At 38.1% G+C, this 17,530-nt stretch overlaps 1 protein-coding gene across 6 annotated transcripts in view; it reads right to left on the bottom strand.

Moving 5' to 3' along the window:
* Positions 1–17,530, bottom strand: part of EPHA6 (EPH receptor A6) — a 455,633-nt gene that overhangs the window by 339,817 nt on the left and 98,286 nt on the right. For all 6 annotated transcript variants that reach the window (XR_004355102.1, XM_032678076.1, XM_032678079.1 and 3 more), the window contains exon 3: positions 4,473–5,136. Coding sequence is in view for 5 of the 6 variants with exons in the window: in XM_032678076.1 (XP_032533967.1) it covers positions 4,473–5,136 (664 nt within the window). In the remaining variant the exon portion in view is untranslated. The remainder of the gene's footprint in view (positions 1–4,472; positions 5,137–17,530) is intronic.

Raw genomic sequence — 17,530 nt, forward strand, 5'->3', positions numbered from 1 at the left:
CTAAACAAAAACCACCATGGAATAGTGCAGAGGGAAAAAAGGATAGTAGAGAACAACCACAGAGTTGATCCTGATGGGTAAATAACCATATCCAACCACTCCTACCATTCTTCAGGCCACCTCTGATGTTGCTCTACATGTGCCCTCACCTCTGTCCCCTCCTGACCCTTCTCAAAGTGACTCCTTTCTGACAGTGATGATCCTTGAGGGAAGATCCCTGTGAGCTTTCACTTGAGGCTTCAGTTGAAAGGAGGAAATTGAAATCAGAAGAAAATCGAAAGGCTTCGATTTCCGGGGGAAATGAGGCTTCAATTAGACTTATTTTATACAAAATTGAGAATTTTTGATATCAATCTACTTGACTGCCTTCTATTTTGAAAGCAAAAGGGTATTTAAGAGGCCTGAAGCAAGATCTATCTGCAGTGGTCTGGGAGACAGAACGTGTCAGCTAATACAGCCAGGAGCTGCAGGTAGTCCCAGGAGACCTCCTGCAGTTGTCATATTCTGTGACAGAGAAAAAATAGTCAGTGGATCTTAATCTCCAATTGTTCATCCTCTTTGACAAATTCCTATCTTTGGTTGTCCAAAAAGTGTTGGCAGGAAACAAAAATTTGAAATTTTACGCTCTGTATCTTGGGGAACAAGGGAATGGTCCCAGCTCTGCTGCAGGAGGGGCTTTCCATGGTGGTAGAGTTTTGTCTTAAAAAGATAATTTGAAGTCTTCCAAAATTTTAAATTTAATTTTATTTTTCCCCTCTCTCTTTTTTTTTTTTTTTGTAGTTTAAATCTTACTCTGCTTTTCCTTTACCGATCTTCTTTCAGTGCCTGGTGAAGATTGGATCTCATGAGTAAATAAACATATGGAAGAAAAATCAAAAGGAGCTTTACAGTCCTCTACCTGTAAGTATTAAACGTGTAGTTCCAATTTACATTTCCCCCCACTTTTCCTGTTTTGCTGCCAACATACAGGTAACTAAAGCTTGCTTTCCCAAAAACAAAGACATACTACAGGTACATGTATGAGGGAGGTATTAGTTCATATTTGCAAAATGAAAAATTTTTCTAATTGAATCAGATGAAATGGCTTAAGAAGATAAAGCCAAGGTCCTAACATTGAAATATTCCACAAATTCAAGTAATGAATAAGGAAAAGAAGTGTTTGTTCAACTAAAAACTCAATGTGTTCAGGCATTCATATCCCTAGGAAGCATTATTCAGTCAGCTCAAGGTCATAGAATTTGAATGTTTTATTCCCACTTTTACTGTATTTGTTGTAATTAAAATAAACCAAGTGAGTTTGTCAATGCTTGTTGTTTTACATTTTTAAAATTTCTTCAACTATACCACATAACATCCTTTGGGGGTGCTGGGTTCCTGAGAATGTTCCTCAAGAAGAATCAATTTTTATGGTTAGTAAAATACATTTCTGCATTGCGTTTGACTGGTTAAGACTAAAATAAATTCTGCAATTACTATAATAATTATTAATTGCTATATACAATTCAGTTTTTCTCTGTCATTAATTGCTAACCTTGATAATTCAGATAATTTTTGGTAAATCATTACAGAATTAAAATTCAGTTAACAATAATCCAATTATTTCTATATCATGCCCAAACAGAGCTATTACAATTGAGTTTATAATGTTCCTTGTTTGTTCTTGTGTAAAATAAACCACAAACACCATAAAATAAAATACAAATAAACCATAAAATAAACCATAAACAAAGTCCTGATATGACCTTTATATATTATACATTTGTTAAATTTAGTACAAGTCTTGTCTCGGGCTGACATTCAGGAAATATATGACATTGAACTTTAAGGTGAACTTGCTACTTTTAATTGATGTTTATTAGAATCCTTTTTAAGATGTAACTTGTTAATGGGGCTGGCATCAATAGTTTAGCAAAGCAGTTCAATTAGAGCCATTTATGATTAATATCACCAAATTATTGGTATTAATTTATTTATTAATGCCTACAGAAACAGAAGAACATGTGAATGTGGCTGTTATTTCAGGATTTTGAGGGGACAGTCTTGAAAGTAGGTTGAAACCGAAGATGATAGATTGTTTACACAGTAAGTTTAGAGAAGATGGTATTTTTTCAGGTTATCCCCTTAAGAAATGTACAAATACCTGTGAACATCTTGCAATCAATGGGATTTTTCCCCACTGAGCTCAGAAAAGGAAGACAGTTCCAAATTAATGAAAAACTCCCCATCAATCTGCCTCTGAACTGACTAGACACATTGGGGCATACATTTAATAAGTATGGATATTTTAAACGGGTTGGGAATTCTTCTCACACACATTTATGCTTTTAAAAGGAAATAGGATGGATAGGGAATACTGATGGATTCACAGACAAAGAGAGATACACATAAAACCCACATATATTGAAATAACTGAAATGTTGCCAGTCAGGGAAGCAAATAAACTAGATTTTGGCGGTTAAAAATGACCTATGATTTTAACAGCAGTAGTAAAACTGATCAAAGACTGTTTTTATTCCCATTCTTGCTGCTTTGCAAAACTATGAGCAATGACAAAGGCAGAATGTCTTTCCTTATGCCACTTAATACTTCCTGAATAGAGACTGCTTGTCTCCACAAATATCAAAATAGAAATTTATTTTTTAAATTCTGTGACGGATAAGCCCTATATACCATGAAGTGCTTATTCCTCCACTGAGCCACATGACGGTGTATTATAAGTTTGACAACATTTACAAGTAGGAGAAAACATTCAACTATTAGCAAGTATTGCCTGCCACCAAATTAGTTGTCAGCACAGATTTCAAAATGCAAAATTATTATTTTGGCTATTATTTTCATGTAGAGGAAAGAAATAATTCTCTCTTTTGAATATTTCACAGAGCATGACTACGAAGAAGCCCCAACACAACGATGTAAAATACTTTCAAGACTCATATTCGTAATTCCAGCAAGGGAATGGGAAGGACAAAAGGGTTTGACTCATATTCGTAATTCCAGCAAGGGAATGGGAAGGACAAAAGGGTTTGGGGTTGGGATTTGCAGAAAGGACCTAGAAGACATGAAAATTGTGTTAATATATCTCAGGTCTTCTTATCAGACTAGAATGGTTTCTACTCTTCTGCCACCTAGTCCCCACAACCCCGCTTCTATGAAAATAAGCTAAATGTAAATATTTCAAATTTTCTCTTAGAGAGTAAGTCACATTCAGGTATTTAATGATTTGATGGGTATTAAAGAGTTAGTTAAGGTCTCACGGACATAACAAGTCTTTTAAACTAAATTTTTGATTCACGTCTGAGCCAAGAAGGAAAGTCTCAAAATAAGACATTCTGGCTATTTGAAAGGTTGCTCTCAATCTCACTTCAGTTCACAACAGTCATAGTGTAAAAATGCATTCCCAGCTGTCCAAGTGGCATCTCCACCACCAGCTTTGGCACAAAGAGAAATGTGCCCGCCCTTAGACACTGGAGAGTGGGCACTAGTGAAAAATTAATTGTTGCTCTTTAATTAATAAAGCATCTTCTGCATTTGGGTTTGCCTTAGGCAAGATGTTCATGAAGCAATGCAAGACAAATACAGCTTGAAAAGCTGTCAGAAAAAAGTAGCACTAGTATTGAAATATACCGAAGAAGAGCGAATGGACAACATCAGATACCAGTGAAAATGATTTCAAAAGATATGGAAGTTCTATTAGATTATAATTTTCTAAAATAGTAATTTGTTACTCTTGGGGCAAACAAATAAGAATATGCAAACATTTGTGGCTTTGGAAACTCTATTTCATTTAGAAGGTACCTGTTCAGCAGCAAACTGGACAAATTGAACAAACCAGAGGAGACAGTGTACAGCAGAAAACATTTTTGGTGAACTCTGCTGGCTGTACTGCTCATGTAGAGATCCAGAGTATGACTCACTCCCATAATGGACAGAAATTCATTCAGCATTAAAGTCTCAAAGAAAATCCTTACCCCATTAAGAGAGAACCTTTTGACCTCATGTAGAAAATGATGCTTGCTTCCAGTAATGGCATTGTCAACATTGTATCTTTGCAATGAGTATGTTTTGATAATTAATGCCAGCAAGACCAGACAACAAAGTGACTTTCGTTTTCTGATTACAATGCACAGTGCTTTTAATGCTCTGCATTATCTAAGATTGCTCGGCTCTTTGCCTAATACCATAGAATCTGAGAAACTCTGCAGCAAAACAGCAATGTCATTTACGTAACTTATGGATATGGACTCTTTCTCTCCCTTTTTGCTAAAAAGCAAATGTAAATCACAGCAGACTCACATCTCAGTGGTTTCTGAGGCTTTCTTTATAATTATTACTACAGAAGAGAGCGTCTTATCCTCGAGTCATTGTGAAATTATTCTGAGCAGCAGAACATGCAAGGTACACATGACATTATAAGACTATTTTTTTAAATTAAAAACAAGAAAGAAAATAAAAATCCACCAATGTTTTCCTACCATGGCAGGAGCCCTCCAGTTCTTCATATCCCACGGTGCAGATGCACCGTCCCAGAGGCACGAGCCAATCCCCATCTGCCCCACAGTACAGTTTTGGGGTGTCCCGTTCCTCAGCGCTCTTCACGCAGGAGCCCCGAACCTCCACCAGAGAGGAAGAATCCACCCTTGGGATCGTGTCAGGAAACATGGCCAAATTCCGGACAGTGAAAGGGCACTTCTTGTAATAAACACGGACTGAAACCAAAGCAATGCAGGCTCCAATGTCCTGAAAAGCAAGATAAAACCCTTTCTTGTTTATTGGCCCAACCTCACGGACTTCCGTGTTAAGTTTAAGGATGCGGTCGCCCAAATCCATCTGGGTAAAGCTCTCATCAGCTGCAATAGTATCAATCTTACTGTACTGGTTTGGCTTGAATTTTACTCCATGAGACTCATCTGACTCCATGTAGTAGAGATTGAAAGTTTCCTTGCAGGTTCCCAGTACCCAGGGAATGCTGTTGCAGTCTCTCAGGGTGAACTTCATCTCCACGTAGATTTTCTGTGCAGCATCCCGGGAGATCCAGTTGGTTTGAAGCCAGTTGTTTTGGTTTGGTTCCATCACGTTGCACACCTGGTAAGTGTGAATGGGACGGTTGTGTTCATCCATTTCAGTTATGGCATCCCACTGAAAAGAAAAGAAAAATATTTATTGTGCATATGCATACCCAGAGAGCCCATTCATACACACACACACGCCCCATGTATATGCATCTATGGCTAAACTAAGAATAATTATTTACTTCAAGTTTAATGGAAAGACAGTAGTTAAAAGCAGATCCAACTACAGAACAGAACATGAATTATTTCAGAAGCTCCAAGATAAATTTCTATTAATAGAAACATAAATTACTGGGGCTCAGCAAAGAAGCAAATACTGGCCATGATTGTATTAGCAAATTTATTAAGGTTGAGAAGGTTCCTGGGTATGTCACACAATCACCTATGCAGATAAAGTCTTCTAGACCATTCCTGGTTGGTGTGCCAGGGGGCTGGCTCTCCAGCAGTCTTCCAAGCAACTTCCACAGCTCAGGCCCATGGCACTCACTGGTTTACACAATTACCCTAAAAACATGTAACCTTATATAGAAATGTTTCATTTCTAGCTCCATAGGACCTGTATTACATTTATTTCCCCCAAACGAAAACCAACCAAACGAAACAACAAACCAAAACCCAACTGTCACAGGCATCGTTCTGTTGTTGCCTTTACAAATTCTCTTGGAGTTTGAAGGTGAAGGAGGAGCTTTTTTCCCTTCCCCGTTTCCCCTCCAGGTTTTCCTTACATCAACTTCACCAAACGTTCTCACATTCTGGGGGAAATTCCTGCATAGAGGTTCTCAAAAAAAAAAATAAATTGAAATATTATCCATATATTTCATATCAAATGCCTAATTTATTACATAATCAGCTACTCCAAAAGATTACAAACATCCCCAAAATAGCTTCAATATACTCAACTTTCCACTAGGCACACAAAATATCAATGCAGCATTAGATAGAGATGTTTTCATATCAAAACACAGGACTAGTTACAGTTCTGCATCCAAAAATGTTTTGCCCGACCAGAAGTTTTAGTGCATCTTTTAGATGTGCTGATCCATCACGGCAGAAGTAGCAGAAAACAACAACAACAAAACAAATCCCACAAACAACAAAAAAAATACCACTCCAACCTGTGGAACCTGTGGCTTCATTGGTCTGAAAACTCTGAATTCAAACAGTTATTGGAATTCACACTGAAAAAAATAATTCCAAGTGCTGCCACTTGCAGTCAGAGGACTGGAATTCCTGGTCACTACAGTACCCAGCTGGGAGCTATGCAGAAAGATAAGGGAAGTGAAGGCCTTTCCAGGCCCTTGCTTTTGATGATTCCTCTTGTTACATTTAATCATTATTATACAAATCGGTGTTATACACAAATATAGCCACAATGTAAATTGGGAGAATAAGCAAACAGAAGCCAAAAGGTTTTCTACATTTATTTGTGCAGCAAGTCATATTAAGCGGAAGATATGTTACATGCTACAGAGACGTCTCAAAAAGAACAAAAATTCCCCAAATACCAAAAAAAAAAAAAAAAATACCAAAAAAAAAAATTCAAACACCAAATCACCCAAACAACACCCCACCACAGCAAGCCCAGAATTAAAAGAGTAAGTGGGTGGTTTAAAAACAATGTAATTTATAAAATATAGAAGAGTCTTCAAAACTGGCCTAAACTAGCTTAAAACAAAAGAGCCTCAACATACTACTGTCTCTTAAACATATTAAGGAAGAAAACATATCCAGTAGATCCTACCCTTGCCATGAGATTCTCATCAGAAATATTTATATATTCACTCTGAATCAATATCTCAATCTGAACTTAGAAATTAAAGCCCTAAAGTTAGTTCTTAGCTGTGTAGTTAATAATACAAATCTACTACTTCTGTAGGAAAGTAAAGGCTCAGGGCTTCAATAACTGGTTTCAAAGAGTAAAACAAGATGGATTGATCAAACATGGATGGTGCTTTAGTTGGTTCAAAGCAGAGCTCACATGCTTCATGCCTGTACCTTTCCATTTTGGTCCCAGATAGCCCAATTTGTAGGAATTCATCCACTGGCAAGACAAACATTTTATTTAATAGAAATAGTAGCCTAAACATTATACCTCTAAAATATTTCAAAAAGGCTTACCGTGGAATGTTTCTCTGCAGCCATTGCAGAGGGACATGGTTGTAAATACAGCTGTGAGTCTGTTGGCTTATGCTCTTTATTACTAGTGCCAGATATTGAGTGCAAACAAGAACTCCACCATCCCAAAATGCCACTTTAATGCCATAGAAAAGTCTGTGACAGAACTCAGTCTGTGACAGTCTCTGACAAGGGCACATTGTTCCTGTGTGAAATACAATCTGCTTTTAAGTTTACCTAAGTATTGCATTTCTCTTCTGGTAAAAACAGTCAAGAGAAGCAATAGTTAAATTCAGTGCAGACAACAAAAAGCCAAACAATTATCAAACACATGCTAGTTTTCTTTAGGGTGTGTTTCATATTAAAGTTCCTAGTGAATTAAATTATAAGTATTTCTAAACATTTTAGTTGTGAGAAACTATTATTCCCTGAAACCTCAAAACCAAACGAACAGAAGCATCTCATTGGAGATGCTTACATATGGAGTTCCAGAACTTATGAAGAAGAAATGCATGAAACATGCTTGGGAAGAAAGACTTAAAAGTACTAGTTTAATACTGTAACAACAACAGTGTGAATAAGAGGTTACATTTTACATGTATCATAAAGGAGGAGTCTTTTAAATAGAAGAACATACAACTTGAAGATTGGTAGAAAGAAGATTCCAAGATTACTTGTCACATCCAAGCACAAAATATGAGATTAGGCTACAAATCACACTGAGATTTTAGTTAGATAAAGTCTCAGCTGTTTTCATATCTCTACAAGCTACTTTACAACCTCTTTGTTTCATTTTTGGACTTTACTAATATTTAACTGCTGTACAGAGAACATTATAAAGAGTTAATTATCTAATTTAAATCTTGAACTGGCTATATAACACTGAAATTTTCTTTCAATGTTCCCCACTTTGTTATTTTAAACCAAAACCCTGCAGATTTACAAAATCAGAATGAGCTAGTTATTAAAATCCAGTAGGTTGTATCACCAAGGGCATTATAAATACCATAAGAAGACATTAATGTATTTCATGGGTTTTTTTAAACACATCGCTGTCTGATGATAAAACATCTTGGTGACACCATGCTACAGAAAAGAACATACAATGGGCCACTTTCAGCTTGACGAAAACTGTCATAATTTCCCTGAAGACACCAGTTATTTCAACAAATCCTGAACCTTGACTTATCTCTAAACTATGCTCAGTCTCTTAAGTAATCCCTTTTTGAGGTCATATTGTGCTGTTTGAAGAAGAGAGATGGTAAATTCATGATTGGCATGATTTGCTCAGTATTGGCCACACACAACACAGGATTTAGCAGAACACAAAGGACTGAGGCGCTGGTTACTTAGGTCCAGGCCCTCACTCAGCAGTTTAGGGAAGAGACCATCTGCTCTTAAAAATTTTGCTGCATTTTTATCCTAAGCTAGAAATTTCCCTCCCTGTTTTCTGCTTGCCTTTTTACTCAAGGCATAATTCTCTAAAACTTAAGGGTTATGCACTTACTCCACCTAGCCACTGGATCTTAGCTCACTCGAGTAAGAAAAGGTTGTGGCAGACTTCAACACATTTGGATATCGAGCACACCATGGGACCCTTGGGTAAAATATTCTGCACAAATCGTTTGTTGTTGAGTAAAACACAAAGGGATAAAGACTGGATTTCCATGTAGAGAACTGAAAGAAAGAGTATGGGATATGAGATTGGGGAGCAAAATCTGTTGACTTCAGCTATCCTGCATTTTACTGCCTGCTGAGAGGATACATCTGTTAAGGCAAATCCTCAGTGGTGAGGAGTCTTATTTCTTATCTGCCAGCAGAAGAAAGATTTCCATTCTAAAGTGAGCAACAAAATATGTAAGGTTCATGCCACACAGATCTGGTTTACTGGTTTGCTAAACCAGTTCCTTTCAGCAAGGTAGGTAATTTCAGAAATGGAGCTGTCAACTACTTCTTACACAAAAACATAAGCTGACATTTGAAAATTCACTGAACCTGAACTGCAGCAATGCAATTTGCTGACACATATCCCTCACTGCACACAGACATCCATTGAAATGGTCAGGTCTCTGTCAAAAAGCCCATCCTATAATAGGGATGGACTATATTTATTATATAGAACTGCTGCTATCCTAAAAAACAGTCTGAAGAAAGTTGCAAGTGTGTCCACGCAACTCACACGCCCAAGAACAGTTAAATAAGCATTTCCTTATTTATCACGTCCAATGAGGATAAAAACAAAGCAGATAGTGTTTTTTCAAATATTTTAATTTGTCCTTTTTTCTTTTCCTAAGTGGTTTATTCCTTATTTTGGTCTCCAGTATTTGCAGATCTCAGATGGGAGTCACCTAATAAAATCTACAAGTGAATTCTCACTTTCAGCTCTTTGCTACTGACAATCTTATAGATCTCATTTCCATGGAAACAAGCTGAATGGTAAAAATAAAGAGAGTTTTAAAAGTTTTATAAATTCCCTTTTACTCTCTCCAGTGAGATGATCTCCATAGAAATGATATCAGAAAGGTCTAAGCCAGGAAACAATAGAGAAGGAGCTGCACTTGGCATGCACAGCTGCGGGCTGCCACCTGACAGGGCACATTGAAACATCTCACTGCTGTAATGACATTCAAGCAGAACCAGCCATGCTACATAACACAACTGCAGGAAAAAAAAAACTTCCTTCACATTAACATGCTTAGAAAGTGAACAATTCTAAGGCACAGTTGGCATTTAAAATGACATCAAAACCAGCAAGACTAAAGAATATTTAAAAGAACTACAGAATTGCTGTAAATTAAAGGTATTGAGTTAATATTTCCCCTCATTCCCTCTAACTCATTTTTCTTCCCTTTTTCCAAGATCTACAATTCTGGATGTGAAAATGCTCAGCCCTCTGAAGCCCAGTAAGAGAGGTGGTAGACTGAACTCATCATGTAATGCATCTATTTAAAAAAAGAAAAAACAAACAGACCAAATTCCGCTGGTATTCGTGTATGTCCCAGCAAGCATAACCTGACATAGCCAGCAAAATAAAACCAGCAATTAAACTACTTGTGTTTTACATTCATGATTAAAAATTGTTTAGGGAATGCATAGAAATAAGTAGCACACCTTTTATTAGCTCTGTGGAATTATAATGACAATGTCAACACAAGTTTAGAGAAAATGAGACAACTGTTTTCCACACAGGCAGCAGCACACAGGCACAGACTATGGCAGTTGAGGGCAAACCCCTCCTGAAGTCTGCAGAAGTAGATGTATTTAAAAGGAAACAGAAAAAAAATCAGAATTAAATAAATAAAGAATGAATAATTAGGGCAACGTAAACAAGAGAATACAGGAAGTAAAGTGGCAGATTACTCTGTGTTCTCCAAAGGCAAGTGTTAATAAGGCTCAGGCTATGGAACAGCTGCTGCACGTCTAAAGTGGCCAGGATGATTCAGAAAGTTGTTAATGCTCTCAAAATTGAAAATCCAAACCAGTGAATCCCTTTTCTGTTATTTACATGAAGCACTGAGTAGTGAACAACTGTGAAATGAGCTGCTCCAGGTGATGGAACTTCACTCTGCCCTGAAAACTGCTCCTGTTGTATGAATGTTTTCTACAGGCAAGCAAGACTCGGATTTGGTGAGATTTGGGGGATGAACCCTGGAATTCAAGCGAGACCAACTTCAGATATAAGAAACAATTGATTCTCACTTGGGGATTAGCCAGCACAGGACTTTGGGATCAAAAAGAGACAGCCGCCCTGCTCTAGCTTTGTGAAGTGAATTGTTTCAGAAGGGCAGAGGTCTTGAACATGGACCTTTACATATATACTAGAAAAGATCAAGATTACAAGAAACATTTAAATCTAGAAATATATAATCTGTGAGGCAGTCAATTTATTTGACTGACCAGAATCTAGACAGGAGTATGATAATGCACCAGTGAAAAAGTTACCCATGGAATGATGTTTGGACACGGCAGAGAAAGTATAAAACAGAAGCCAGAGAAAATAGTACATCTTTCCTTCTATTCTAGATCATGAAAAAGCTGAGTACACTCAAAAAGAAAAACGCAGACATAATTCACACATATATGCATACATATGAAGGGTGTTTATTATAAAGTGAAATACAACTGAAACCAAGCACTACCATATAAAATGCTATTCTGTCCAGCACTCTGGAAAAAAGCCATTGTTTCCCTCAGTGTGTGTAGTCTATAAAAGACTCGATGACTTGCATCAAGGATCTGCAGGGTAGTGTGCCCTACTGTAATTTTCTTTTAAAATGAGACATGTTAGTAAAGCCTCAGCAGGTAGTGACAGATGCCACAATTCAGTGGTGAAAATTGCTGCTGATCACCTTTCCATGGGCATCTTATCCCTTTGTAATGCAACACTTCCGATGGATTTGGAATTGAATAGAAATTGAGAGCAGAAAGTCTACACCTTTTCATGGTACTATAGCTCAGAACACTGAACCCTGCTGTGTGCCCTTCAAAATCTGCCTATGCACTGTCCCTGGGACCTGCACCAGAGCTTACTGACCTCTGTTTTATTGAAAACCAGGTACATAAACCTGTGGTTTACAGCTATCTGCTACTAGAATAGAGTTTGGTCTAGCTAACCATAATAGTTGAATACTAGGCTGTAGAGTCCCCCTGCTATTACAAAACACAGAATAATGATGGCAGGGTATGGAGAATAAGATGCTAGAAATCCTCACTTGGCTGAATGAGATTTATGTGATTAACTAAGAATAACTGCAGAATGTGAGAGCTCTGAACATCAATACATGTGTGTTGAAATACATGGGGCTGTTGTGGAATAACAGACGTGTGTCAGAAGCAAATTTTGTCACTCGTTGGAATCATAGAATGGCTTGGGTTGGAAGGGACCTTAGAGATCATCCAGTTGCAAAACCCTTGTCACAGGCAGGGACACCTTCCACTGACCAGGTTGCTCAGAGCCCCATCCAGTCTGGCCTTGGACACTTCCAGGGCTGGGGCATCCACAGCTTCTCTGGGCAACCTATTCCCATACCTCACCACCCTCACAGTAAAGAATTTCCTTCTAAGAACTAATCTAAACCTACTCTCTTTCTGTTTAAAGTCATTTCCCCTTGTCCTATCACCACCTTGTGAAATATAGTAGTAAATTACTAAATATCATTAGTAAGTGAGATATATCATGACTTAAAATACATAAGTGTAATTGCTTATACTTCTTTATAATTGGGACAGAAAAACAAGGACTGAGAAATAAATTAAAACTAAAAAATAACTAAATTACACTGCAGGAATAGTTCAGTCAGGCTCCAACATGTGTGAGCTGTTTAATAGTAGAATACATATTTGCTGTTGTGTTTCTTCATTTCCTGAGTGTGGGGAGCTGGAGCAATCCTGACTCTGCCCTTCCCACCTAGTAAAATCAGAGTAACTAGAGCAGAATGTTACAACACTGCTCAGTGAAGCCAATGTGCTGGGTGCTTTGGCAATGCTGCACAATAGCTGTCTGCATCAGTTTTGTGGCCTGGGGGACCCTGCTAGATCTTCAAAATAGCACAGACAATGTTACAGTAAATGTTTGTGTGCCCTCAGATAATTAGAAACACAGAAAAACATTCTGGAGGAAGCTTTGAAAAAAACCCCAAACCCTAAACAACAAACCATGAGCAATCTCTACATTTCTAGTTTAGAAATGTCTACAGATTCAGAGGTCATCTATTAATCTGTTCAGCTCTTTGTGAACTGTTCTGTGCAGTGGTGTCAGCCCTGCACTGGCTCAGACTCAACAGGCTCTGTGATATCAGAGCTGCTTTTTAGACTCCCCTGCTGCCAATACCTGCACTTCAACCCTGCAATTTGGTTTGGCCTGCTGAGAAGGCAGAATAACATTGGGGCAGGGAGAGAGACTTGGTAGAAGGTTTTCTCAGCCCTCAGTTTGAAAGCTGACCTTGTCTGCCCTATGATTTAATGCATGTACTGAGGCAAATGACTGCTTTTACCAGTTAAGCCCTTCAAAAACTCTGCATTGCATCATGTCACAAACCTGCCTTAAATGCACAAATTTCCAAATATTAGTTCCCTTTTACTAGCTTTACCAGCTTTGAATCTACCATTCTGATATTTGAAATTACCCTTCAGCAGCAAGAAGATTTTTTTGCCTTTACCACGTCAAGCTTTAAGCAAACACCACGAAATCAGGGGAAAACAGCAGTCCTGACTATGCACCCCCAGAAAGGGGGCTGTGACTCAGACTTTCCCATTTTCATTTCCTGACTAATCATTCACAAAAAGCATTTCAGTACCACTGACAGCAGAAATTGTATAAATAACTTTTCAAGCTCCAGGTTTTCCCTCTGAAAAGCAGTGGATCTCAGAGTCTATTTTTATGTGGGCATTGGCATATTTAAATTACTGCAATTAGCAAGCAGTCAATGAGGTTAATATGGATGAAGTGAAAGCCAGAAGAGTATCTATCCATTCCTTCTTCCTATCTCTGCCCAATTCTTTCCTAAAGTCTACTTTTTCTAAAAAAAACGAACCCCGCCTTTTCTATTTGTTATTGAAGTAGTACTAGTCAGTGTTTTTAATTGAAGCTATACCAAACAGAAACAATTTAAAACAATAATTCTACAAAGCACCTATGTAAGGCTTTTTCATCTTCAGAGCACTTTACAAACAGTAACACATTAATTCAAACTAAGACATAAAACCAAAGAAGCAAAACTAAAGCTAATGAGAGGAAGGTTAAGTGACAGATCAGTGATTTTTACCAGCACTCACTGTATGTTACAGGAGCAGCATCAGTGTGGGTGCCTTCATGTGACACCACACATACCCACATGAACGGGGGTGATGACACTGCAGAACTCCCCAGGGCACAACAGAATTCCTCTAAGGATGTTACTGATGGGCTTCTTCACAACCACCCTTCATTCCTCTCCAGCTGTTGTGCCACCAGGTGGAACAGAGCCCATTCCTGCTGCACATCTGGCTGAGATACCTGTTACCACACTGCTGGTGGAGAACTGAAGACTTGCATCTCTCATGAATCACCTCAGGCCTTCCACCATCATCCTAACAAGTGTTATCACCAGCTACAAATAACATGATTCATCACTTCATTTTTTTTGCAAGCTACTTATCCCTTCTAGGCAGAGGATCAGAAGGGAGGAGAAGCAAGACTTGAGTTATGTGAATAATTACAGGTAAAGCTTGTATTTACTGGCTTGAAAGGGATGATATTGATATACTCAAGTGAAAGCCAGAAGCAATGCTATTATATCCTGCCATTTAATTGACCTCAAAACTTCTGGAAATAAAATTCAAGATGTGAACAGAAGAACCAATTATTAGAAGTGGAGCAAGCTGAAGAACATAAGTAGCAGTTTATTTGCATGTAAATTCCTAAGTTTATTTGTGTATTCCAGCTACCTGCACGATAACTTTACTCATTTTCTAGGTTGAAGCAGAGTGGTGCATAAAAATTCTACAGAATAAGTTTCATTACATATTGCAAATATCTTTAACAAAGTGTCCAAATATATGTGGAGAAACAAATACATAAAATTCAGAAGTCTGTAGCATTTTTAAAAGAAAAAAAATGCTATCCATATGAACCTTCCACATATAGTCTGTGAGCTGCAAGGCAGGAACAGAGGAAAACAAAAAGGGAAGGGAAAGGAAAAGAAAACAATTGCCAGCGTTTTCCAGCAAATCAATTTGTTCATACTTCCTATGTAATTACTTATTTACTGAGAATTTGTAAAGCAGCACTGTCTCCTCAGGGAGCCCACGCTCCATCCTGCTCGTTAAAATGTACCAGAAGAAAACAACTTGCTCCCCTTCCCCAGTGCTCCTTCCTCTCATCCCATTTCTGAGTGTACAAATGGGGGAAACATCAATCTCTTGATTATTCTATACTATAAATAAGCTGGCATTGAAAACGCTCCATGTAATACAGTTGAGGAAAGTATCATCAGAGTAACCTCTCAGACATCTCTTTTCTACGCTATCCTGCATTCTTCAGACATAGCTGGATAACTCCTATGTTCTTTCAGCCTCCCCCGTCTCATTACCCATATTTTTAGTTACATTAAAAAAAAAAAGTACTTTGTAAATCAACTTCTGGCAAGGTTAATGAGAAAAAAGGAGGAAATTTCATTTTACTATATTTCAGTTTACTTTGCTAGACAGAATAACATTTTGTATAGCTCAACTCGCTCTGTGTAATGTTCTATCTCCATATCTCTATTCTTTGTGTTGCATGCACAACTTGGAGTTACATGGGTACATATTAAACCCTGTTTTGTTCATGTCTACAGATTTGGCAGAGAAGGCCAGTTTATCTTCTTAGGTAGGTTTTGAAACAGGAGGCTACGCCCAAAAGAGTTAACTAAGAAATTTGGGCCTGCGAACAAGCTACCAACATCCAAGACAATCTGTGCTCGTTCTCTTCTACTCACTAGACCAAAGCTTAAGCGAGTAGTACAGGAACATGTAATAGGCCTAGAAGCAATAAATTAGAAATATAACAGGATCAGGTAGACATTTGAATAGGAGAAATAGGCCTGGAGCCAGGGCTTCTTCCAAGCTTCAGTGAGCGGGTCAAGAACAATGGAAGAGAAGGAAGGTCAAGCTGAGGAAGATGAGTTTAAGCCCCCAGACCCACCAAAATTGAGGGCCAAGAGAAGCACCGCCCCAAGCCCCACCTGAGCTCCACCTATACTCCACCTATTATTAATATGCATAGATAGATGTTGCAATCACTTGACTATGCATTTAATCACATCTGAAGATTGTATAAAAATGCTGATTTTGTGTGAAGCCTTCGAGCAAGTTTGTCCAGCGTGAGCTGGCTTGCTCCCAATGTTGAATAAACAAATACCTTGCTGCTTAAAGATAAAAAAAGTCTCTGAGCAGTTTCTTGGACCGATTTTTCGGATTCAGTTTGCAATCTCTTTAGGTTCATCCAAATGAGAAAACAGCTAAAAGTTCTTAGCAAAGAACTTCCTATGACAAAAAAATGGAGAGCTTCAGTAAAGTACATTTTTCCACAGGTCTATCATTCTGATTTCTGAAGGGAAAAAAACCCAACTATGGAGTTGTGGAGAGATTTATCCATTTACTTGCTCTATTTTTAATTCACAATTTTCTTAGAATGATACATAATTCCCCCTCCCCCCTCCCCCCACCTCCCCCCCGAATATGTAGAACAAGCTCTAGCTTTCCAGAGGGACCCTCTTCATGACATGAGGCAACATTCCCCATGTGGGCACTCTGTGATAGCAGCATGTCCTGATCAGGTCAGCTGCAGTTTCCAGGAAACCATTCCTCAGTGACGGATAAAGGATGCTTATGTCTCCATCTTTTATCCTTTTGAAGGGATGGGTTGAGCACAGAACTGACAATAAAAGGTAGAAATGTTGCAGTGTAACAGATGACTTACCTCCACTGAATGTGATACCTCATGTGATGCCTTCGCTGTGCTCTTACTCTTTTGTGGCAGAGATTTTGAAGCTTCTCCAGAGACTTATTGTCCTGCAGAAATGATCCCTTCCTAGCTAAAATAGCATCAAATGTCCCAACCTTCAACTGGTAAATATCTGTTTCAGTGTATGTTCTACACCATGATAAAACTAGAAACTGAGCTGAAGTATTTCCAGCTGTCCCAGGTTAGTGTTGACAAAGTCAGCAACTTTTGACCACCTTGCAGTTCCCCCCACAGGGTGTTTCCTGACCTTTCTGTGAGCACACACCATATGGCTGGGTCGTGGCTTTGTCTGGTACAATATTCACAAAGGAATTTACAAGGCTGAAAATTGCAAGTCAAAGAGAAGATTGTAAAAAAAAACAACAAACAACAAACATGTAGCAATAACAGGCTCTTAAAAACCTCCTAAAAATTACTACAATACTTAGGCAATTCAGTGAAATTCTGAGTGCTTGAGTTCAAGAGCAACTCCTTATTTGACACAGGATAACAAGGTTGAGCTGCAATTTTCATTTTAAAAGCACACAATTTAGGGCAAAGATATTTAAGCATGATATATTTTCATTTGCCTTTAACTCTAGGAGATACCTAAACATATGCTGATAATTTTTAGGTTAACTTATTACTAGCTTAATTTTTTTCTTACCTTTTAGAATTGATAATAATTATCCTTAAATTTTCCAGACACTGCAATTGCAAGGGTAGCAATTGACTTTAGTATTTAAGTACAATAAGACTTTTTTTCACTTAACTGAAACTTAGAGGTGTATTTTGAACCTGCTGTAGATAACTTGGTTTGCAGATCCATTGAGCAGCTCCAAGCTCATAAAAACAAACAAAAAAAAATCACTGCAGGAGGGAG

The sequence above is a fragment of the Chiroxiphia lanceolata genome, chromosome 2 (assembly GCF_009829145.1).
Source record: "Chiroxiphia lanceolata isolate bChiLan1 chromosome 2, bChiLan1.pri, whole genome shotgun sequence".
NCBI lineage: Eukaryota > Metazoa > Chordata > Aves > Passeriformes > Pipridae > Chiroxiphia > Chiroxiphia lanceolata.